Genomic DNA, 25,984 nt, shown 5'->3' on the forward strand with positions numbered 1-25,984 from the left:
ACTGGAACTTGGCCTTTAGTATTCTATTAGCATTTCCTCATTTATTAATTGAATGCTTTTCTCTGCCCTCCATTGCATAAGTATGTATTTTGTGCGGCAAGTACAATGGATACACTATGCCCAGGGAGTGGAGAATATTTCCAACCCGACAACGTTCGTTTGATAGTGAAATCCAAAATACAAAAAACTGTTTTATGTCTAAGGCGCCCGGTTCCATTCAGCACGAGTCCATTAGCGGTCACCAAGCTCATGTGCCACAAGTTAATGAGATCCATCTCTCCATACGATTGTTCAGGATGGATAGCCCCGATCGCTCATTGTTTCCTGTTGAAATTGAGCTATATCGAACTATAGGGTCAAAAGTTATGACTAAAGCAAAATAAAACACGCTAGCAAAATCTCACTCAACTTTATTTGTATATCTAATGCGTTAGTACCTACCGCTAGGTTGAATAAGAAGGGTTTTCAAGAACACGAACAGTCACATGGTACTGAAACATTAGTGGATCATTTGCTTACTTTCGAACTTTCGACTATGGTCAATATCAGTTTGGCCAATAACAGTGTTTCAAAATGTTGGCCGAAATGAAATTGGGGAAAAAGTGGGTTCCTAGTTGTATCATCACCTATGGAGAATGTTATGTTCATCACCTCTACAACAAATTTTGTACATTTACAGGTCGGCCGTTCGTCAGAATCACCGATAGATTTTGTAGTAATGGACACCCTGCCCGGCGATAAAAAAGATGCGAAAGTCCTGCAGAGCACCATATCGAGATTTGCCTGTCGAATCCTAGTGGATCGAAGTGACGGCCACAAAGCGAGAATCTACGCAGCGGGATTCGATTCCAGCAGGAACATTTTCCTAGGGGTGAGTTTGAAAATTATATTTATTTTTAAATGTTTGACGTTGTACGGTATTAAGAAAGTCAATGAGCTACGTTATTTATTGCATAAACCGATTTCAAGTCCATCGCCTAATATGTACGATTATAATTATACACGTCCAAGCTTTTTCTTTCTCTGTTTCTCCCTTGCCGGTAATCATGTAAAATCGTAAACATGTTCAAACATCTCCGCGCACCCTGTTTTGGCGGGAGGGAATTGTATAAACTTGAACGTTATGGTTATTAACCGAACAGATGCTTCCTCGATGTTATTGCCATGGTCATTTGGCAAAACTGGTTGCTCTATTTGACGCATCTTCACACAACTAACTCATCGCAATTGCTTATTACTATTCCACCGCATCGCGGATCCGGTTCCATACAGTGAGTTGGGACTTAGTTGGATGTTGTAAAGTTAGCCTCGCGCTGTTTTCAATTTCACCTGCCATATTTTGCTACAACCACTAGCATCACCTGCTTGTTTTGTACGACATAATCGAACACGGGTTGTAAGTAAGGAGGCTAGTGACATAAGATAAAATTCCAATGAGATGAGTGAGTTTGGTAACCTTACTTCGTCATCGGAAGATGAATGTGTGAAAATACGTTCCAATTCGATGCTCGCGAATCATAGAAAAATAGGTCCCATGTTATAATCGTCTGTGTATGTGCAGTCACATTTACAATTTTTCGCATCACGTATAACTATTGAGTTTGTTCTGTTTGTCAAACGTATTTCCAGGAAAAAGCAACCAAATGGCAGGACAACGTAGAAATTGACGGTCTTACGACAAATGGAGTGCTTATCATGCATCCCAAAGGTCAGTTCTGTGGTGGATCAGCAGAGTGTGGTTTGTGGCGCGAAACGTCTGTCGGCGGTGATGTGTTTAGTCTAAGGGAATGCCGATCGGCGCAACAGAAAGGTCAGCCAGTGTACGAGGAAACCAATGCCCTACAAGACGGCACTTTGATTGATCTTTGTGGTGCAACACTACTATGGCGATCCGCAGAAGGACTGAGGCATTCTCCAGTAAGCAACGTGTTTTGTTATTCAATGCAACATAATCAGAGTGTTATCATTTATTGCTTTTAGACGAAGAAAGATCTAGAAAAACTGGTAGATGAAATAAATGCAGGTCGTCCACAGTGTCCAGTTGGCCTCAATACTTTAGTGATTCCTAGAAAAGTGTCATTGGGAGAGCACGTTAATCAGCCTTATGTGTATTTAAATTGTGGCCATGTGCAAGGTAAGTCAGATTTTCTTGTCTATTTTAATATGACATAATATGCATTATTTCGATATAGCCACATGTCTAAGCTAATGTTGCCATCAAAATCTCATAAAATATTTGTTCCGTGACAGAGCATGAAAGTGTACAGTATCTGCTTTATTTTTGTGTTTATTACCATTTTTGACTCGGAGAATTATATTATTAATTTATCGACTAGTCACTATTCCTCGCATATATCTGTTAAAATAATTTAGAATTTACTAAATTTTAAAATAAAGCACAACGGCACAACGTCCTTTCATGCCTTCCATGCCTGAAACAGAAAAAGGCACTTTGCTTTTTGTCTCATGACGATTACGACCTTTTGTAGTAAGTACTGTACATGACATTTGCATTTGGGCAAAGCTGGTATTTTTTGTTTAGTAATTAATAATTTCAAAATATATAGTCAACTTCAATTTACCACGTAAATATTTGATTATTGCAATTAAATTTTCAATTCAAATTTTTTTCCAATTTCGTTTATTTGGTAGGCTGAGGCGTGTATAACACTTTACGGAGCCATGGCTCTTTGTGATCTATACAATGATTATCTTTTTATTATACAGTTAGTAAGAGAGGGGCTCTCCTTAGCCGTGTGGTAACGCGCGCGGCTACAAAGCAAGACCATGCTGAGGGTGGCTGGGTTCGATTCCCGGTGCCGGCCTAGGCAATTTTCGGTTTGGAAACTGTCTCGACTTCTCTGGGCATAAAAATATCGTGTTAGCCTCCGTTATACGAATGCAAAAATGGTAACTTGGTTTAGAAACCTCGCAGTTAATAACTGTGAAATTGCTTAATGAACACTAAGCTGCGAGGCGGCTCTGTCCCAGTGTGGGGATGTAATGCCAATAAGAAGAAGGAGAAGAGAGGGGTAGAAGCCAGCGTACTCGTGGTGACTCGAGGTTAGTTTACAATGTTCAAGGATGGACGGGGCTTAGGATTTGGAATCAGAAAAATTTAGCTCCTCCTCCGGACATTTGGGGTCAGGGACGATGTGGCGTGTCGTCGTGCTCGAGGAATGGTTCGACTGGGAGCATATTCCGGATGGCAAGGCATATGAAGCTCTACGGAACAAAAAGGCAGAGACTAACAAAAAACAACAAAATATTAGATTTTGATGTCAGAAGTACAAAGAAAACTATAAATGGCCTGCATATAGACAACATCACGATTGCACAAAACACCTCGAACTCCCCTGAAGGATTGTTTACCTCGGGCCACAAGGGTATACAATAATTACTCTCTGGAGGCGTCATTTTCCGACCAAACTTCGTGATCGATGTCATCATAACCGGCTCCGCACCTACATAAGTTGCTATCGACAAGGTTTATTCTGTACAGATGTGCGTTTAGTGAATAGTGATTGGACATAAGTCTCGACATCACGCGAATGAAGCCTCGACTTAAGTCCTCACCTCTGAACCACGCTCGCCCAGAAACTTGAGGAATTATTAAAAATAGTCGTTGTGTGTCCAATTTCTTTGCCAACTTTGAAGAGTACTCTGACGGACTAATGGGAAAAACTCGTTGCTCGAGAATTGTCTACCTTCCTTTGCGCCAACCTTTGCCAGTGAGTCTGCTTTCTCATTGCCGTAGATTGAGCAGTGAGAAGGTATTCAAACAAAGGTAATCTTGAATGATCTTTCGACCAAAACACGCATCTGCTCTCTTATGTTTCTAAGAAAGTACGATGCGTGCTTAATGGAACGTACACACGGTCAAGCAGTTTGACCAACATTGACTCCACCTCTCGTTTATTCAAACATCCATCAAGTTTTACTAACAGCGACACGAACAATCAATTTATTCGACCAACAATATCACACACGAACGACCGAAGCACCAACTCGAGCACCAACCATCAAAAAATATATGGGGATTTGTGCAACTTCACTACAAATGCTCAAACATGTTCGGCGAACCTTGACTCCACCCCCGACAACTCAAACCAAAATCAAACCGTTTTAATTTTTTCCAACCGAGCCGCCAACTGTCAAATGGTTGTTCGAACAACTTCACACACGTTCAAACAAAGCAGCAACCGAAGCGTTTTCTTGGGGGCGGAGTCAATGTTCGTCCAACTGCTTGACTGGTGTGTACGTTGCATAACAGATTTCATCGACCGGAGTGCCTCGATAGAACTAGAACTAGAAGATGAAATAATGGTCTACGGGCTTATTGGAAATTGGAAACCATCAGTGAAATATCTGTTGTTGCAATTGACATGTTCATATTTTTCAGAAAAAAGGGAGGGAATAGATATTTGTCGAAGATGATCTGGTATTCCTTGAATAGCGTGTTTCATGGACAGATCGTATTCAATTGAGGAACAATGCTGTAAAGGAGTGACTCCAGCAAGCACCTCCAGGCTCATGTTATGCGTTGGATACATACAGTCAAGGGCAATACGCAAACAACGATACTGAATTCGTTCCAATTTAATCAGGTGGCAATCAGCTGCTGAGAGAAAGCAGAAGGAGCCATACTCTAAAACAGAGAGGATAGTCGTTCTATGGAGTTTGATGAGGTCTTTCGGGTGAGCACCCCACCATGTTCCGGGGATAAAACGTAGAAAATGGATCCTTTTCCAGCATTTTTGTATCAAATACTCAAAATGGAGTTTCCAGGTACATTTGGAATCAAACACGACCCCAAGTATTTAGAAGATAAAGATTGGTTGATGTCATCATTCAACAGTTTTAGTTTCAGTTGAGCAGGGTACCGCTTCTTAGTAAACACAACCAACTAAGTTTTTTGCGGTGAAAACTCGATACGTAAATGTCAGGCCCAAACAGTCAGATTATTTAGGGTACTTTGCAATGGTCCTTGCAAGACAGCACATGAACCTCTTAGAGAGACCACGGCATCATCTGCAAGTTGTCTGAGCGGCATCATCTGCAAGTTGTCTATGGAAACTGAGTCAAAAGCGTCCTTAATATCCAAGAATACTGAAGCCAATTGCTCATTGTGCGCAAAGGCCAGCTGTATATCTGAAGAGAGCAACGCTAGACAATCGTTTGTTCCTTTACCTTTTCGAAATCCAAACTGAGTATTTGAGAGTAATGCATTTTGTTCGACCCAATGGTCGACTCTTGAATGGATCATTATTTCCAATAACTTTCTCATGCATGATAGCATGACAATCGGTCGGTATGAATTGTGATTAGACGCTGGTTTCCCATGCTTTTGAATAGCTATTACTTTCACCTGTCGTCATTCAGGTGGCACAATGTTGTACTCCATGAAACAGTTGTACAGGTCGAGTAATCGTCTTTTTGCGATATCTGGGAGGTTTTTAAGAAGATTGAATTTGATGTTATCGCATCCCGGAGCAGAGTATTCGATGAAAGAAAAGGCATAGAAAGTTCCAGCATTGGGAATGGTCCACCCAAAGAACCGGGATCAGTGACTGATTCTCGAAATAGCGGTTCTGCTGGTACGACAGACAGACATTTTTTGCGAAGTTAAATATCCATCAATTGAAGTATTCTTCACCCTCGTTGGTGGAAACGCGGTTCCGCATGTTGCGAGCCGTTTTCCACAGTGTTGTTATTGAGGTTTCTCGCGATAGTCCCTCGACAAAACGTCGCCAGTAGCTACGTTTTTTTGCCTTGAGAAGATTTTTGAGTTTTCTTTCGAGCCTCAAATACTCTTCAAAAAGCTCGGACCTTCCGTGTTTACGGAAGGCCTTGAAGGCATCAGATTTCTCAGAATACAATTTAGTACATTCATCATCCCATCCAGTAGTGGCTGGTCTATCAACATTGGAGATGATAAAAGGGAGACTGCGCTCCAAAGATGGCGACGATTAAGAGAGGCATTTGGAGGAATGTACACTGAAGATCTTTATTCTTCACATTTACTTGGCATGCGATGATTTCTAAGCCGGGAACAGTCGGAATGGGAATTCTGTAGAAGGAGTAGCATTTTTTGATCCCCAAAAGAACGCCACCAATAATGATCATCCCGATCTTGACGAATTATATTAAAATCGTGGAAGTTGATTTCATCTTCAGAAGAAAGCCATGTTTCACAGAGTGCAAATATGTCACAATCGGAATTGCGAATCAAAAACTTGAACACGTCCAATTTATTTTTCAGACTATGACAGTTCCACTGCAGCACAGTATTATCCATCGAAAGATACAATTCCTGCAAGAAGGGGCCATGAAACAGTCAATTGCTTCAGATAACTTTCTACTGTTGGTATAAAAAGGTCAATGATTGGCCTTAATGAATTCGGAATATTGAATAAATTCCTAAAACGGTCCACAAGGTCCTTAAAGGAGATCAATCCTCGCTTGGACGGAATACTTTTACTAGAAGTGCGAATTACTTTTTTTCTTTCGTTGATTCTGCTAGGTGCTAGCCAGATGTTTCTTCAAAACATCGTATTTAGGCAATGGCGGGAATGTCTTACTGCACTAGGATCAAAAGAAGCAGTAGGGACAGGTTGCTTCGGGATTTTAAATAAACCCCCATTACCTTCAAATTTTGGCAAGCTTTTATGGATGATTTTTGTTTTCTCACAGCGCGATCCCGGGGAAGACGGTTGCTTCCTCTTTTCGGGCACGTGTACCTCCGCAGAATCATCCATATCACCTACGTCAGAGTCCAATTCATCAATGGATATGGAATCATAATAACCACTTACACGAACGGTAGCTGAAATAGCAGACGATGCAGTGGCTGTGGCGGATGTGTCTTGCGACTTAACAATTTCCGCATACGACTGTTTGGGCGCTGTACCAACGAGCGCTTCACTTTTTAGGTGCGCTTCTTATACACCGGGCATTCTTGCAAACCATGGGGAGGATTCAAACCACAATAAACACATTTTGTTGCTTGTTGCTGACAGGACTCCTCCCAATGCCTTTCAGAACATTTGGCACAACGTGGTTTGTTGTTACAAAACTCGGCAGTGTGACCAAGTTGTTTGCAGTTGGTACAATTAAATACCCTTGGCACAAAAGGACGCATGGAAATAGCATGTTCTCAATATCAACATATTTTGGGAGCATCGAACCGGCGAACGTCACCCGAAGCGAACCTGACTTGGAATATTCCTTCTTTCCATCTACCGTGGCTGCTGAACGCAATTCCTTGCAGTCCACAATGCACAATGGTCCCAGAGTCGAATCTAGCAAGACAAAAATGTTTGCGCCAAAACTATTAGTTTTAGATATATAGTGTCTTTGGGAAAAAAAATTCATGTTTTTTATAGATTTTTTTCATGTTGTGAAATTACGGTGGTACCTATATTTCAGAAGTTCAAGATATCAACTTTTCAATTTTTCGGTACAGACTTGTGCAATGTTCCACAACGTTGTAGAGCAATTAATTTTGAGCAACTTTGCCGAAGAAACATTTCTCTATAACTCATGGTTCACAAGTTATGAGCTTTTTCAATAAATACGTTAGAGCGGTCCTCAAAAATCGGTTTTCTGCACGTAACTTTTTATACATTCATTTCTCGCATAAACTTTGTTCCGAGCACTTTTAGGACTTTTGAAGACGCACATTTTTGGTAAAGAACTATGGATCTATCTCTTATAACAAAAAAGTTATTCGAGTTTTTGTATGAAAAACATGTTTTTTTCATATGCGTATATTTCAAAATGGAGCAAACCGATTTTCAATCTATTGGTTCTATTCGAAAGCTCGCACTTTTCTGCGTTTATGGTGGGAAAACTGAGAGAGCTCTGTCGACCAGCCGACTTTGATCGATCCAACGTTTATTTCCTTACGAAAACCGTTTTTTAAATATATTTTTATGTATTGATTTTTGAGGGATACTTTGTATGGACCACATTTAGAACTTCTAAAGACACATCTTTTTGTTGAAGACCCATGGACCTATCTCGTTTATTTATCAAGTTATAGCCGTTTTTCGATTAAAAACATATTTTTTTCAAAATGAAATAAAACGCTTTAAACAAAAAACGCTCTCTCAGTTTTCCCACCATAAACGCAGAAAAGTGCGAGCTTTCGAATAGAACCAATAGATTGAAAATCGGTTTGCTCCATTTTGAAATATACGCATATGAAAAAACATGTTTTTCATACAAAAACTCGAATAACTTTTTTGTTATAAAAGACAGATCCATGGTCCTTTAACAAAAGTCCCAAAAGTGCTCAGAACAAAGTTTATGCAAGAAATTAATGGATGAAAAGTTAAGTGAAGAATACCGATTTTTAGGACCACCCTAACCTATTTATTGAAAAAGCTCATAACTTGTGCACAATAAGTGATTGAAAAATGGTTTCTTCGGCAAAATTGCTCAAAATTAATTGCTCTACAACTTTGTGGAACATTGCACAAGTCTTTACCGAAAAATTAAAAAGTTGATATTATGAACTTCTGAAATATAGGTACCACCCTAATTTCACTACATGGAAAAAATCGTCAAAAAATATGAATTTTTTTCCCAAAGACACTATATATCTAAAACTAATAGTTTTGGCGCAAACATTTTTGTCTTGCTAGATTCGACTCTGGGACCATTGTGCAATGTCTACGGCAGACTCCATTGCATTCTTTAGGGCCGATGCCCACGTGGCGTTTTTTCAACGCTGCGTGCACGTGGCGTTAAAAAAACGCAGATGTGTATCGGTGCGACGACGCTGCGTTACCGCTTTTTCCCGATGCACACATGCGTCCTTTTAACGCCGTGTGCACTAGAGTGGGGCGCAGTTGTATGGAAAAACGCAAACTTCATCCGATCAAGTGAGATCAAGGTCTACGTAGTTCGGCAGCGCTGGCAGAATAAACCATTTTTGCATATGGTTTGAACACTCAATCTTCAAAGCTTCATAACTTTTTTCGTGGACGTTCCAGCAACGTGCTTTCTTCGGCAAAGGTTTTTGGCATCCTTTGGGTTATACTTTAACGTAATGTGCCATTTGGTTAACACGTACGTCCCCAACCCCCATTTTACGACAAAACTCAAAATTCAAAACCACGCAGCTCAGCCAATTTCTAACGGATTTTCAAGCAATCTTCTGGAATCGATCACAAAATTCCTATAGTTTTAGGAACCGAAGTCAATTTTTGTCCAATGGCCATGGTTCCGGATATATTCCGGGGAGTACTGGGGTTACCTCCCTCCCGGAAAAAATGGTCACTGGCAGATCGGCTTCGAAATCCATCGTGCTACATGTCAAATATCATGATTTTGCAAAACAAGTACACTGGAGTACATTTCGGCGATTTTCGATCGAATTGGCTACCCTCCGGGTACTTCCAGGGCCTGGTTCCCTTGGGGAAGTGGCCAATTTTCATTCGCTCTTGGAACCCATCTTGCGACATATCAAACTTCATGATTTTGCAAAACAAGTTCACTGGAGTACATTTCGGCGATTTTCGATACTTCCAGGGCCTGGTTCCCTTGAGGAAGTGGTCAATTTTTTCATTCGCTATTGGAACCCATCTTGCGACATATCAAACTTCATGATTTTGCAAAACAAGTACACTTGAGGACATTTCGGAGATTTTCGATAGAATTGGCCACCCTCCTGGTACTTCTAGAGCCTGGTTCCTTTGGGGAAGGTCCGCAAGACATCTTCCACCTGATCGATCCACCTTGCCCGCTGCGCACCTCGCCTTCTTGTGCCCGTGGGATTGTTGTCGAGAACCATTTTCACCGGATTACTGTCCGACATTCTGGCTACGTGCCCGGCCCATCGCAGTCGTCCGATTTTCGCGTTGTGAACGATGGATGGTTCTTCTAGCAGCTGATGCAACTCGTGGTTCATTCGCCTCCTCCACGTACCGTCCGCCATCTGCACCCCCCATAGATGGTACGCAGCACTTTCCTTTCGAAAACTCCAAGTGCGCGTTGGTGACCACTCATGTTAATCCCTGCTCTTCGTATTGCCCCTTCCAAAGCGATGTTGAATAGCAGACACGAAAGACCATCACCTTGCCGTAACCCTCTGCGGGTTTCGAAAGGAATTGGGAATGCCCCTGAAACTCGAACTACGCACATCACCCGATCCATCGTCGCTTTGATCAACCGTGTCAGTTTATCCGGAAATCCGTGTTCGTGCATTAGCTGCCATAGCTGGTCCCGATCGATTGTATCGATTGAAGTCAATGAATAGATGATGTGTGGGCACGTTGTATTCGCGGCATTTCTGCAGTACTTGGCGAATGGCGAACACCCGGTCCGTGGTGGAGCGTTCGCCCATAAAACCTGCCTGGTACTCCCACGAACCTGCGCTCGTTCTTCAACCACCTCGATTTCGTCACCACCGAGAGAAACTCGTGGTGGGTGGCTTACATTGACTTCTCATGAGCCTCTTCCTATCATGTACTTCGTCTTCGAGGCTAGGACAATCCGTTTAGCTTCGTTTTTAGTTTTATGTAGGCTTCCTCCATCCTCTCAATGTTACGTGCCATGATATCAATGTCGTCGGCAAAACCAGATAACTGGACGGATTTCGTGAAAATCGTACCACGCGTGTCAATCCCTGCTCTTCGTATTACTGCCTCCAAAGCGATATTGAATAGCAGACACGAAAGACCATCACCTTGCCGTAACCCTCTGCGCGTTTCGAAGGGACTCGAGAATTCCCCTGAAACTCGAACTAAGCACATCACTCGATCCATCGTCAAACCATATCAGTTAAACCGGAAATCCGTTTTCGTGCATTAGCTGTCATAGCTGGTCCCGATCAATTGTATCATATGCGGCTTTGAAGTCGATGAATAGATGATGCGTGGGCACGTTATATTCGCAGCATTTCTGCAATACCTGCGCGGGCAGCAGGGACTATGTCCAAGGGCTTGACGATCCCTCCCCAGGCCATCTGCGAGTTGTGGGGCTTGCCTAGGATGTGGTGGGGTTTGACAGTGGGCCCTGTTAAACCTCTATAAAAAGCTGCATGTATCCGCAAGTAGGCCCCACCAAAGCGACCGTGTGCCGCTCAAAGCGCACAAGCCCAAGTCCTGGTGTTAGGTGGGACGCTAAACAGCCCTGACACGACGGCCCTCCGACGAGACAGGAGGTTTGCGCAGGCCTAATATTGTGTCGCCAGCACTAAATTGTATTCCGACTTCCGACGTTTTACTTCCGAACTTACTTCCGACATCATGAACGTCAGAACAAAATTTGAATTTGCTATCAAAACATTGTCGGAAGAGCTTTCGGAAGTGTGGAAATCGACTTCCGAACCTCAATTTGGTGCCAGCGACGTTGTCAGCGACAAAACAAGCTCGATTTTGTGACAGATAACACTGTGCAGTGCTGCATATTTATTTTATTTTTCCGTGTGAATCTCGTCGGAAGTGCGCCTTGCTGCCAGTTCATCAGCGTCATATGAACAGTTTTGGTCTAAATGCACAATAAGCCGCCTAGAAAACCAATCATTACGAACAATATAAGAGATAATGCGACTCGATATAATCGGCAAAGACCTAGGCGACGAATACAGGATCACGATTGGAAGCTTGGAACATGGAATTGCAAGTCGCTAGGTTTCGCAGGTTGCGACAGGATGATCTACGATGAATTACATCCCCGCAACTTCGACGTCGTGGCGCTGCAGGAGATTTGCTGGACAGGACAGAAAGTGTGGAAAAGCGGGCATCGAGCGGCTACCTTCTACCAAAGCTGTGGCACCACCAACGAGCTGGGAACCGGCTTCATAGTGCTGGGTAAGATGCGCCAACGCGTGATTGGGTGGCAGCCAATCAACGCAAGGATGTGCAAGCTGAGGATTAAAGGCCGTTTCTTCAACTATAGCATCATCAACGTGCACTGCCCACACGAAGGGAGACCCGACGACGAGAAAGAAGCGTTCTACGCACAGCTGGAGCAGACATACGATGGATGCCCACTGCGGGACGTTAAAATCGTCATCGGTGACATGAACGCACAGGTAGGAAGGGAGGAAATGTATAGACCGGTCATCGGACCGGATAGTCTGCACACCGTATCGAATGACAACGGCCAGCGATGCATAAACTTCGCAGCCTCCCGCGGAATGGTAGTCCGAAGCACCTTCTTTCCCGCAAAAATATCCACAAGGCCACATGGAGATCACCTAACCAAGAAACGGAAAACCAAATCGATCACGTTCTAATCGACGGTAAATTCTTCTCCGACATCACGAATGTCCGCACTTACCGCAGTGCGAATATTGAATCCGACCACTACCTCGTTGCAGTATGCCTGTGCTCAAAACTCTCGACGGTGTACAACACGCGTCGAAGTCGGACGCCGCGGCTTAACATTGGGCGACTACAAGACGGTAGACTAGCCCAAGAATACGCGCAGCTGCTGGAAGTGGCACTTCCAACGGAAGAGCAGCTAGGCGCAGCGTCTCTTGAAGATGGCTGGAGAGATATTCGATCCGCCATTGGAAGCACCGCAACCGCTGCACTAGGGACGGTGCCCCCGGATCAGAGAAACGACTGGTATGACGGCGAATGTGAGCAGCTAGTGGAAGAGAAGAATGCAGCATGGGCGAGATTGCTGCAACACCGCACGAGGGCGAACGAGGCACGATATAAACAGGCGCGGAACAGACAAAACTCGACTTTCCGGAGGAAAAAGCGCCAGCAGGAAGATCGAGACCGTGAAGAAACGGAGCAACTGTACCGTGCTAATAACACACGAAAGTTCTATGAGAAGTTAAACCGTTCACGTAAGGGCCACGTGCCACAGCCTGATATGTGTAAGGACATAAACGGGAACCTTCTTACGAACGAGCGTGAGGTGATCCAAAGGTGGCGGCAGCACTACGAAGAGCACCTGAATGGCGATGTGGCAGACGAAGATGGCGGTATGGTGATAGACCTGGGAGAACGCGCGCAGGACATAATTCTACCGGCTCCGGATCTCCAGGAAATCCAGGAGGAGATTGGCCGGCTGAAGAACAACAAAGCCCTGGGGTTGACCAACTACCAGGAGAGCTATTTAAACACGGTGGTGAGGCACTGGCTAGAGCGCTGCACTGGGTCATTACCAAGATTTGGGAGGAGGAAGTTTTGCCGCAGGAGTGGATGGAAGGTGTCGTGTGTCCCATCTACAAAAAGGGCGATAAGCTGGATTGTAGCAACTACCGCGCAATCACATTGCTGAACGCCGCCTACAAGGTACTCTCCCAAATTTTATGCCGTCGACTAGCACCAACTGCAAGGGAGTTCGTGGGGCAGTACCAGGCGGGTTTTATGGGCGAACGCTCCACCACGGACCAGGTGTTCGCCATTCGCCAAGTACTGCAGAAATGCCGCGAATACAACGTGCCCACACATCATCTATTCATCGACTTCAAAGCCGCATATGATACAATCGATCGGGACCAGCTATGGCAGCTAATGCACGAACACGGTTTTCCGGATAAACTGACACGATTGATCAAAGCGACGATGGATCGGGTGATGTGCGTAGTTCGAGTTTCAGGGGCATTCTCGAGTCCCTTCGAAACCCGCAGAGGGTTACGGCAAGGCGATGGTCTTTCGTGTTTGTTATTCAACATCGCTTTGGAAGGGGTAATACGAAGAGCAGGGATTAACACGAGTGGTACAATTTTCAATAAGTCCGTCCAGCTATTTGGTTTCGCCGACGACATAGATATTATGGCACGTAACTTTGAGAAGATGGAGGAAGCCTACATCAGACTGAAGAGGGAAGCTAAGCGGATCGGACTTGTCATCAACACGTCGAAGGCGAAGTACATGATAGGCAGAGGTTCAAGAGAAGACAATGTGAGCCACCCACCGCGAGTTTGCATTGGTGGTGACGAAATCGAGGTGGTAGAAGAATTTGTGTACTTGGGCTCACTGGTGACTGCCGAAAATGACACCAGCAGAGTAATTCGGAGACGCATAGTGGCTGGAAATCGTACGTACTTTGGACTCCGCAAGACGCTCCGATCGAATAGAGTTCGCCGCCGTACCAAACTGGCAATCTACAAAACGCTAATTAGACCGGTAGTCCTCTACGGACACGAGACCTGGACGATGCTCGTGGAGGACCAACGCGCACTTGGAGTTTTCGAAAGGAAAGTGCTGCGTACCATCTATAGTGGGGTGCAGATGGCGGACGGTACGTGGAGGAGGCGAATGAACCACGAATTGCATCAGCTGTTGGGAGAACCATCCATCGTTCACACCGCGAAAATCGGACGACTGCGATGGGCCGGGCACGTAACCAGAATGTCGGACAGTAACCCGGTGAAAATGGTTCTCGACAACGATCCGACGGGCACAAGAAGGCGAGGTGCGCAGCGGGCAAGGTGGATCGATCAGGTGGAAGATGACTTGCGGACCCTCCGTAGACTGCGTGGTTGGCGACGTGTAGCCATGGACCGAGCCGAATGGAGAAGACTCTTATATACCGCACAGGCCACTTCGGCCTTAGTCTGAATAAATAAATAATAATTCTGCAATACCTGACGTACGGCGAACACCTGGTCTGTGGTAGAGCGTTCACCCATAAATCCCGCCTAGTACTGCCCCACGAACTCTCTTGCAATTGGTGTTAGTCGGTGGCATAAAATTTGGGAGAGTACCTTGTTGGCGGCGTTCAGCAATGTGATTGCGCGGTAGTTGCTACAATTCAGCTTATCGCCCTTTTTGTAGATGGGACACACGATACCTTTTAACCACTCCTGCGGTAGAACCTCATCATCTCAAACCTTGGTAATCACCCAGTGCAGCCGCTCTAGTCAGTGCCTCACCACCGTGTTTAAACAGCTCTCCTGGTAGTTGGTCAACTTCAGGGGCTTTGTTGGATCCTTCAGGGGTCACCTTTGGATCACCCCACGCTTGTTTGTAAGAAGGTTTCCGTTTATGTCCTTACACATATCGGGATGTGGCACGTGGCCCTTACGTGAACGTCTGTTCCGCGCCCGTTTGTATCGTGCCTCGTGCAATGTTGCAGCAATCTCGCCCATGCTGCTTTCTTCTCCTCAACTAACTGCTCACATTCGCCGTCATACCAGTTGTTTCTCTGGTCCGGGGCCACCGTGCCTAGTGCAGCGGTTGCGGTGCTTAAAATGGCGAATATCTCTCTAGCCATCTTAAGAAATGCTGCGCCTAGCTGCTCTTCCAGCTGCTGCGCGTAGTCTTGGGCTAGTTTACCGTCTTGTAGCCGTCCAATGTTTAGCCGCGGCGGACGAATCCGAAGCGTGTTGTACACCGTCGAGAGTTTTGAGCGCAAACATACTGCAACGAGGTAGTGGTCTGATTCGATATTCGTACTACGGTAAGTGCGTACGTTCGTGATGTCGGAGAAGAATTTACCATTGATTAGTGGTGATCGATTTGGTTTTCCGTTACTTGATTAGGTGATTTTCATGTGATCTTGTGGATATTCTTGCGGGGGGCGAAAGTACTTCTGACTACCTTTCCGCGGGAGGCTGCAAAGTTTATGCATCGTTGGCCTTTGTCATTCGATACTATCCGGTCCGATGACCGGTCTATACATTTCCTCCCTCTTACCTGAGCGTTCATGTCACCGATGACGATTTTGACGTCCCGCAGTGGGCATCCATCGGATGTCTGCTCCAGCTGCGCATATAACGCTTTTTTCTTGTCGTCGGATCTCCTTTCGTGTGGGCAGTCCACGTTGATGATGCTATAGTTGAAGAAACGGCCTTTTATCCTCAGCTTGCACATCCTTGCGTTGATTGGATGCCACCCAATCACGCGTTGGCGCATCTTTCCCAGCACTATTAAGCCAGTTCCCAGCTCGTTTGTGGTGCCACAGCTTTGGTAGAAGGTAGCCGCTCGATGCCCGCTTTTCCACACTTTCTGTGCCCAGCAGATTTCCTGCAGCGCTACGACATCGAAGTTGCGGGGATGTAATTCATCGTAGATTAACCTGTCGCAACCTGCGAAGCCTAGCGACCTGCAGTTCCATGTTCCAAGCTTCCAATCGTGATCCTTTATTCGTCGCCTAGGTCGTTGCCGATTGTATCGAGTCGTATTATCTTCTATGTCGTTCGTAATAGTTGTTTTTAAGGCGGCTTATTGGGCCTGCGCAAACCTCCTGTCTCGTCGGAGGGCCGTCGTGTCAGGGCTGTTTAGCGTCCCACCTAACACCAGGACTTGGGCTTGTGCGCTTTGAGCGGCACATGGTCGCTTTGGCGGAGCCTACTTGCGGATTCATGCAGCTTTTTATAGAGGTTTAACAGGGCCCACTGTCAAACCCCACCACATCCTAGGCAGGCGCCACAACTCGCAGATGGCCTGGGGAGGGATCGTCAAGCCCTTGGACATAGTCCCTGTTGCCTGCTGCCCCCAATGTACAATATGTACATTATGTTGAAGATAATAATAAGAAAAATGTTTTGGTGGTAACCACTTTCCCTTCGATGGGACTCGAACCCACGACCCTCAGTACGCTAGATTGGTGCTTTAACCAACTAAGCTACGGAAGACCTCCGTTGGCCTTCGCAACCTAGCGGCTACTGAATTAGCTCGAGATTCCAAAATTGGACGCATAGTCAAATCACTCGCAATCCATTTGTCAAGCCAACACTTTCACATGTGTATAGTACACGTTCACATTAGAGGAGCGTGAGTATTTACAATGTATGGCTGGCGACACACATTCTTCATCAGCAATTGTACTGATCAAGTGAGGTTGTGTGAGCTATTGCTTGACTTCATCGCATATCAAAATACTTCAGGAATATCCAGTAGTGGTTTGAAACCACTACTGTATTGTTCCTTGGTAAGATCGATTCTGGAATTCTCCTCTGTTGGGCACCATTTTACAAAAACAGTATCCTGCGTACATTGGCGTAAATAAGGGGAGGCCGGGGGGGGCCTGGCCCCCTCCAGACCTACTTGTGGCCCCCCCAGAAAATTTTGAAAAGTAATTCCAACTTAGTCAGTTTTTATTTCATTTACATATTTTCTACATATTTCTTAATTTTGATTATAAATTCTATAAACATATTTTTTGTTGCGTATCACATCTATGACCATTTGTTCAGCAAAGCATCGAAATATTTAAGTTGGACCCCCGGGAACATTTTCTCGATTTTTAAGCTAAAATCAATGGCCCTTCAATTCAGTTGCTAGCTTAAAATAATAAATTTGTTCTGCATTTGTTTGACTAGTATCCTGGTGGCAGAAACATAAAAACATAATTGTATTAAGATATAAATATTTCTGTTCTATTAAACTACCATCCGCTTCAAAAAAGACTGAAGCAACTACATCAAAATGAGCACATGTACACAAATCCGGTCAATGAAATTTCGAACGACCATTCTTTCGAAAATCTTCGAGTTAATCGCAAGGTATGCCGCAAAACAGTTGATCAAATTCCTATGGAGCTTTTTGCTCTCGCTATATAATTCTGGCACAGAAAGATATAAAATTATAAAACTTAAGAATCTTTGTTACAATGACAGAAAAATCAACAACGCATTCCGTTGAAAGTATTAGGACAAAACTTAGGCAACCTTCGCACTCACAACAGAGATTGCATTAAAGAAATATTTTTATAATCCTCAAAAGATCTTGTTCCATTTAATTTTTTGGCGATTTCATAAGGATCATCGAAAAACTCTTTTGTGCCTGCTTTAGTTAGAATTTGTTTTTAGGATAAAAAAATAGATTTAGAAACCAGTTCGTATCAGAAAACATTTCTTTTGCAGCACAATTCAGATCGATTTGGTTGCTTCACAAGTCTCTTTGATTTTTGCAGAGAAATCTCTCACCTATTCAGAAAACCATAATAAAGCCTCTTCCTAACGTCAGTAACTACCCTATGTTATTCTGGAATTTGATTTATGACTCATAATTTTATGACTCATGGAATTTATGACTCATAAAAACACTTTAGGATTCCAAATTTGTGTTCATCGGTACTTAACTATTTCAGCACATAGCATACATTTTGGAATTGCATGAATACTTATATTGATTATGACAAAATTCCGTGGAATTTATTCCACATCTAAAGAGTTTCAAAAATTTCAAGTTTAAAAAAAAAGTAATCATGGAAATGCTTCAAAACTTTCAGAAATATACTCATATCGAATTTCATTTATAGATAATTCGAAGAAGATTCTTGAATCTTAGATTACACACTTATCCACATTTAGTAACTTGGAGAAGACAAGTTGACACAGACACAGCGTTTTGAAGCAATCACAGCATCATTGGAAATCAATTGTATTATTCGCGATTTTTTTCATGTTAGTTCTAGGACGAATGAGCGATAAACTTAGTCAAACAATTTCTATTGCAATCCATGCGCACAGTGCTTTAAATCGCCTTTGAAAATTACATCCCACCAGCTGGTGCCATGGCCCCCCTAGACCGAGACTCTAGTTACGCCTATGTCTGCGTATCGAGGCAATCCAACGCAAATTTGTTAGCTTCGTGTTACGACATCTCCACTGGAATGATCCAAACAACCTACCAAGTTACCATAACCGCTGCAAGCTCATTGGGTTAGAGTTGTTGAGTGAGCGTCGTGATGTACCCAGGACATTATTCATCGCCTTTATTCATCTACAATCCAGAATTGATTGCTAACATTTGCTCTCGCCTTTGAACCTAAATGCTCCTCGTCATCAGCTCAGGTTTAATTCTTTTTGCCTTTCTCGTATACTAAGTATACGTAAAGGCTATATGATCGCTCCGAAACCAAACTTTTTATAGAAGGCTCGGAGACCTATAGTGTTATATACCAATCGACTCAGCTCGACGAATTGAGGTGATGTCTGTTTGTGTTTTTTTTTTCTTCCTAAACAATGGAGGGGGAATCTGCTCAACAGACATCCTGGGTTGACCAGGAAGTGCGGGGTTAGGGATCACCGAGGGAGGCAGGACTACATTCCCGACCCGCTAAACCGTTTCCATTGCCGCCAAGCCCATAGTCCCTTCGGTACAACCAGAAAGTAATGCTTCAAAGGGGGCCAGTGCACAACGCACCCTCGAGGTTAGCTGCGTGTCCTTGCAGCACCGAACATCGTAACTCGCTTTTTAGAAGAACACCATGGTATCGTGCCAGCGCGTTGCCGGCTTTCCAGGTGGCCTTACCACGCCCTATGTCCTCGGAAGGTGGGAAGGGTCGACTTCGCGCCTGCTTCCCTCTGCACGACTGGTATCAAGAATGATGATGCCGCGTGCACCCCAAATTGACCTTTCTGCGTTAGGGCCTATTCGCCAGCACACAGAGGGACTTGCCGACGCGAGGCCTACGCCTGCCCCAGCCTTGACGATGACCCCTTTCCGTCCTCGGGCTCGGAACCCGCCCGGTTGACCGACGCCGCGAAAGCGACGATACCATGTTGTTCTTCGCGCGGCCACTTGTTCTATAAAAGGACCCATGAAGCCGACTCCGAGCCCTAGGACCACCTCTTATTTGTCCCTGAACTAGTCATCCACGCGCCACCTTCTGTGTAGCTCCGAGACGATTAGGACGATAACCGATAAAACGGCGTTCAAGTCAACTTCATCTTTACACATCCTCCGAACTAGGTTGTCCGGGGTAGTGTCCAGACCACATGTGGCAAGCATGTGGTCACGCATTGCGTGTTCCGCCGTTTCCTCTAAACCTGCGCACACCAAACACTCGGGCGAGGCCGAGCAAGCCAGCTGCGTTACCTGCACTTTGATTTTGCAGCACGCTTAAACGCCGGGCACATCGAACCCCCCATGGGGTGCTTGCTGTTCACAGCTTTGCTGGAACAAATCAAACAATTGGGAGGGTTCGTTCAGCATTGTGCCTTATGTCCCTCCAATCCGCAGCGTCGGCAGAGATTGCTTCTGTCAGGGCCTTTGCAGTCCCATTGCTTGTGCCCCGGTTCCAGGCACTTGAAGCAAACTTCGGGTTGCTCGTATATGCGCACAGGCCATACCGACCATCCCACCTTGACGCTCCCTAACTTGACTACCTTGGAGGCGTCCGCTGCAGATAGCCGAACCAATGCTACCTGCGTCCCTGCCGGACCCTTCCGTAGCCGAACGGCTGCGGTGGTCGTCTCCACTTCACACTGTCGCCGCAGTGCCGTGACGAGCTCTTCGACTTCAGTGAACTCGTCCAGGTCTTTAACCCTTAGATTCACCTCCGTCGTGAGTGCCCTCACCTTGACCGTCTCGCCTAGGACCTCCTCCGCCAACTTCTTGTAGGCAGCGCCCTTTTGCGAGACGCCCCGCTTCAGCTCGAGTATCATCTCGCCCATCCGGGTACGTCTTATTCGACGTACGTCGGCGCCGAGTTCACCGAGCTTGACGTCACTCCTCATCGCCTTCAAAACATCCGAGTACTTAGCCTCGTCCGCCGTGATGACTAGGGCATCGCCCCTGGAGCGATTGGCGCCTACCATAGACTTCTTGCTACCCTCATTCGCCTGGGCCTTCTTTTCGGCGTCACTCCCCTCTATTTCCCTGGTCTGGTGCGGCTGAGAACTTTCAGCCTGCCGTAACCCCTTATCACCGTCTTTCCTGAGTGAACGGACCTTTCCAGGTCCTTCCTCCCCCGGTTTTGGAGGTACCTGACCGGGGTTCAGCTTCCCAGCCTCACTACCCTTGTTCAGGGTAGTAACCCTCCGCGTTTTGGAGCGGCCCCCAGGGAGCTCATCCCTGGAGACTGTCTCCCCTGTTTTTGTGTCTGCTCCGTTGGAGCAGTCACCCCCGACGTACCCGCAAATACTTGGGCCTCAGTCTGGGTAGACTTTGGTACCACCGTCTTCGCTGGCACGCCTTCGGTCGATTCGACCTTGCCTTAGTCCGCGAATCCTTGGGCCTCAGTCTGGGTAGACCTCGACTCCACCGATTTCACGGGTTTACAATTGGCCGTCCCGACCGCCCTCTCCAGCTTGGCGTCCAGCATCGACTTTCGAAGTTTCTGCAAGCTCCTCTTGAGGTCCTTGCTGATATTATGCTTCGATGACGAAAAGTCGATGATGGCGTCCAGCTGTTCCGTCGCCACCTCGAAGGCCGAAAGCCCATCGCGTTTGCGGTTCATCGCCTCCACAAGCCATGGGCCGTCAATAACCCCTACCGGCGTTTTTATAGCCGAGAGGAAGGTTGAGTGACCCACGCTGGCGCTGCGCACTGAGCTGCCGACTATTGCCTCTGGCCTCCTAGGCGGAAACCTGAACAACCCACCTCTTGCGAAGGGGTTGTCGCCTACACTACTACCACTAATTGAAGAATTGACTTGGTTTTCCATTTTGGTCCCACGAGTTGCTCGGGAAAGGAGGTCCACCACGCCAGAGCCCAGCATGACGCGGTAAGGGACAATTACTGTGGAGGGTGCCCAGGTACCCCACAGGCTCCGTTAAAGGCCTAGCTTATTATTTCACCCCCACCCCCATGCATCCCCTCGGCACGGGTCGCTTGACGCCTTGGGATTAGGGGTTAGGGACGATGGTCCCGGTCTAACTCGCAGTGGCCATGGGGAGGGGTCGTCAAGCCCTTGGACAAAGTCCCTGCTGCCCCCGATGTCTGTTTGTGTGTATGTATGTATGTGTGTGTATGTGTGTATGTGTACAAAATTTTGTAGACACACTTTTTGGAACTTAGCATTGGCCGAATTACTCGCAACAAGTTTCATTCGACTGAGAATCCTGTCCCATTATTTGCTATTGAAAATTGGCCAGATTGGACTATGGGATCAGAAGTTATGGTCAAAATACTATTTTCTATGCGCAAAACACGCTAAAAAACACTCACTCATATTTTTTTTAGTTTTTTTTTGCACGAGAAAGGCACCAACACCGCTAGGTAGAATAATCAGGGGTTTTTGTTCGTTAAGGGTGCTCTATCAAATTATGGGCATAAAGAACCATTCACCAACATGATCTGTCGATGTGCTTCTGAATTAGATTTTCACCTCAATCGTTCCAATCTTCGGAAAAAGTTTTGCCAAATACTTGCTGCTTCTACCACAAATACCCTCTGATAGATAGTTAGTAAGGATATTTAATTAAGTACATAAAGCCTGTCCACGTTAAATTTCGGACACCCTTTTAATAAAGCGTTTTTTGAAAATTTTCACAAATTACTGAGACGATCAATTTACATGACAGCTGAATCTTTCTGCTTTATGTGCTGCTTTCAGCATGTTTTAAACACGCTCAAATTGATAAAATAACGACAAATCAATTTGACATTACCTAAGTGTCCAAAATTTAACGTGGACAGGCTTTATATCAAATTGTAAAATTGTATAGAATTAAAAAATATTGTATCTGTTGGATATTGTAATTTATGTTGATATTAAAAGAAGAGGAGGTTTTGCGCCTGTTTGAGGAAAGGATTTTGCTCCACTCAAGTGGGCTTTTCCTGCTCCAAATAAAGAATAAAGAATAAATTAAATAAAGAAGACGGACAAATTGGCTCAAAACCCTTATTATGGTTTATGGTTGAGTAGCCTGTGATAGATAGAAGTGGGTTAAGCCATAAACTAACCTGGTGACTAGATATTTTGAACTGCTCTGGTTGAATCAGAACTCGTCATCTTCTAACTCACATTCTAATTCTTTTCTAAAAATTCGACTTAGAATCGCGTACACTGATTTATGTTCAATTAGTCCTACAAACAGTTTATAAATTCCCTCATCCGAGCTACCGGAATTTGGCTTTTCGTAAATTTGCGGTGGCTGGTTATAATTGGAGAGAACAATCTATAAATTAAAATAGAGAGGCCTAAAATAACGATATCAATATCAATCAAGTCACTGTTGGAATAATATTTCAAGGTTATAAATATATCCACCGAAATATCTTCCAAAAGAAGTTATGAATAATATTATCTCAAAATTTTCAAGATAAATAAACGCATTAGAAAAAGACATTAGAATTATACATTAGGCATAGTTGATATCGTGATTTGAAACGGAGGTAGCAATTTAAAAGATTTGTATCTTACGCTACTGGACAATAAAACAAACAAATAAACGCAATTGGAAAAGGTTCACTATTATTTCGATGAACATTGAAGATGAGTATTTGCGATGAGTATTTAGTTATCGGTTACTCGGTTGGCATTGCACAAAACAATGCGTGTGAAAGAGTTGGTTTTAAAATATATTGCGAGAGTTCGGCTATGTGCCTGGTGTTGGGAATTTGATCTCATCAGTAGCCTTCTAAGCTGCGGAGGACGATGGAGGTCTTTCGTAGCTTAGTAGGGAAAGCTTAGCTTAGTCTTAGCTTAGTAGGAAGGAAGTGGTTACCCTACAATACATTTTTCGAACTAAATCTTTCACATGTTGTGCAATTGCAAAAATCGAGTTTCAGACATAGTAATTAATTTCCACTCCGGTGGCTAATACCTGGAATATAGGCAATTAACTTTGATTGTATTAAATATTTGTTTGAGCATGTACTCAGTATTCTCATCAAACGACAGTAATTCAACGAATAAGGGGTATCTTTTTTCTACAGTCTTACATTTAAGTAACATTAATAATAAGTTGCAAATATAATATCATTGTGTACTATTTTGCTCCACAGGTCAACACGGATGGGGACAGGACAAAGCATCAAATGCCCGTCGATGTCCCATGTGTTTAGAGCTCGGTCCCGTAGTAACCCTGTGTATGGGAGTAGAAAACGCATTTTATGTAGATTCTGGACCGCCTACCTACTGCTTCAATCCATGCGGACACATGGCAACAGAAAAAACTGTCAAGTACGGTCCTAGCGTTTCAACATCTTTGATTGTTTCCATTAATTTTCATTTGCTGTTTTATTTCCAGATATTGGGCAAATGTAGACATACCTCATGGCACGAACGGCTTCCAAGCGGTATGTCCATTCTGCGCCACGCCTCTACAAGGATCTCCAGGCTACATAAAACTTATTTTCCAAGATAATCTAGACTAACTTACGACCCAAATATTCCTCGACAAATTTAATCCAATTTCCCTCCCCTTCTCCTCTTCATCAGAGAACCTCCCCATTCCCAGTCAAAGCCCCGAACAAAGTCGAACGATAAACAAAAACAACAACTGATTCGCGAACAGTTTATAGTAACGTAATTGTTAGTTTATTTTTAATCGAATTATTTTTAAATTAATTATTGAATCATGAGAAAAAAAAAGAAAAACAAATGGAAGTTATAATTTTGCATAGTTGTCTTTATTGCAAAATTGTGGAAGCACACAAATTGTGAGTGCAGTGACAAAGACACAAAATCAATGCTTGCGCTAGGTTACTATGAACGATGGATGCCGTAGTATTGAAAATGCGTATCTTGCTACCACTATCTATCGTAAAGTGATTTGTTATCAGAAATTTGTGGAGCCAAGAATGCCTGAGATCTTGTAGCTGAGTTCGTTATTCACTATTGTTCTAGAAGCTAAAATCACGATGATAAAGTCGCAGCAGCAGAAATCACGAGTAAAATGTCATATTCTCCTTAAGTCTCCTAATTCTGAATTGAGATTTAGAAGAAGAAAAAAAAATCAGAAGTTTTGTCTACCATCAGCATTATAGCTAGATTGCCTTTAGCAAACCGCAAACGTTGATCGTTTGTTCACGACAAAAAAAAGAATTGATTGATTGTGGGTAGCACTTTACTCGAATAATTGGTGATCATAGCTTTCTTGTTTGAGATAGTGAAAGTAATATGCATTTTTAGTAACGTTTAATGACTTTTTTTTAAAACTAGTTTCTGACGTTTGGCCAAGTACTGTTTAAGTAATGTTTTTGTTCGATTTCATGTATTTCCAAAACCTGGAACGATTTTGTGTAGAGTGTAGCAAAAAGTCTCTGTTTAAACGCGCATCTTATTTAAATCAATATTGTGTATAAAGTATATTAAGTATATAAAGTCTTAGCAAAAAAGCGTGTGTGTGATGTAAAGAATACATTTTTTCTTTATAATTTTGTCTAATAACCTATCCGAATTTCCTATTTGCTATTTCAGAGTTGAGGTTATTGTGCGAAACTGTTCAATAGATTCAAATTATCCGAAAACGCGGATAATACCGGCGAACACTTCTTCTTCTTTTCTTTTTTGGCTGTGCTTTTCTTCTGCACACACTTACCTTACTGGACAGGCATCATAAACCATATTATGTCCAATAGGGTAGACCACATTTATATGAAAAAAATTGGAATATTTTTTCGAGACGTATTGTAACTCCTAAAGTTTTTTGCTCCCAAAAGCTACTGTAGACATTTCAGCCAGATCCGTCAAGTCTAAGTGGGTGCTCAACAAGCATTAAATTTATATGGGAAAAGTCGGCAATATATGGAAAAACCAAGCTACTGACATCCTATTATTTAGCCCATCACCAGATTGTAGCCAGGATGTCCTGGGCTATAACTTTTTTTTTCATACTGCGTTTCAATGATGACAATGGGCTATGTCTATTGATCATGATGACACCGCACTTGTCACCGGCTCGGGAAAAACACATGCTTTTCACTCTTTTACCTTTAGGCGGTGCTATAGTCAATCAATTCCACTCATTATTGACATTTACAATCATTATATTATTATAAAGAGGCTCCCGAAAACTGCAAGTGATTTTGTTAAAAAACAAAAAAGTTATACCTAGATGTAAAAGTTGTAAAATTAAGTACTCACCCGATGTGACATGCTCATCCAAATAATTTGCAGACTCAGTCGATAGGATTAGGTTGGGAACCCTAATATCGTTAATTTTAGTCTACACTGGATTCTGTTTTTACACTTCTTTTTTCGCTCGTAATTTTTGTTTAATTGTTTATTCGTCTTCGATTGGATCGTACAGACTACTCTTATTCTAAGTTCCTTATTCTAGATTTGAACCAATACTTGGACACATTAAAATCAAACAAATTACAAACATTATTAAAAGCTCTAAGGCAGGAGCTGAAGGGATTATCGTATCCGTACGTTGTTCGGTGGG

General features: G+C 43.9%; 1 protein-coding gene across 7 annotated transcripts in view; it reads left to right on the top strand.

Annotated features, from left to right (window-relative positions):
* LOC134205170 (protein pellino) overlaps positions 1-24,955 on the top strand; it is a 157,724-nt gene extending 132,769 nt beyond the window's left edge. For all 7 annotated transcript variants that reach the window (XM_062680166.1, XM_062680168.1, XM_062680169.1 and 4 more), the window contains 5 exons: positions 680-871; positions 1,630-1,917; positions 1,981-2,134; positions 23,598-23,775; positions 23,843-24,955. In XM_062680166.1, the coding sequence (XP_062536150.1) occupies positions 680-871; positions 1,630-1,917; positions 1,981-2,134; positions 23,598-23,775; positions 23,843-23,969 (939 nt within the window). In that variant the 3' untranslated portion in view covers positions 23,970-24,955. The remainder of the gene's footprint in view (positions 1-679; positions 872-1,629; positions 1,918-1,980; positions 2,135-23,597; positions 23,776-23,842) is intronic.
* The last annotated feature ends 1,029 nt before the right edge of the window (positions 24,956-25,984 follow it).

Source organism: Armigeres subalbatus, chromosome 1 (genome assembly GCF_024139115.2).
Source record: "Armigeres subalbatus isolate Guangzhou_Male chromosome 1, GZ_Asu_2, whole genome shotgun sequence".
Lineage (NCBI taxonomy): Eukaryota > Metazoa > Arthropoda > Insecta > Diptera > Culicidae > Armigeres > Armigeres subalbatus.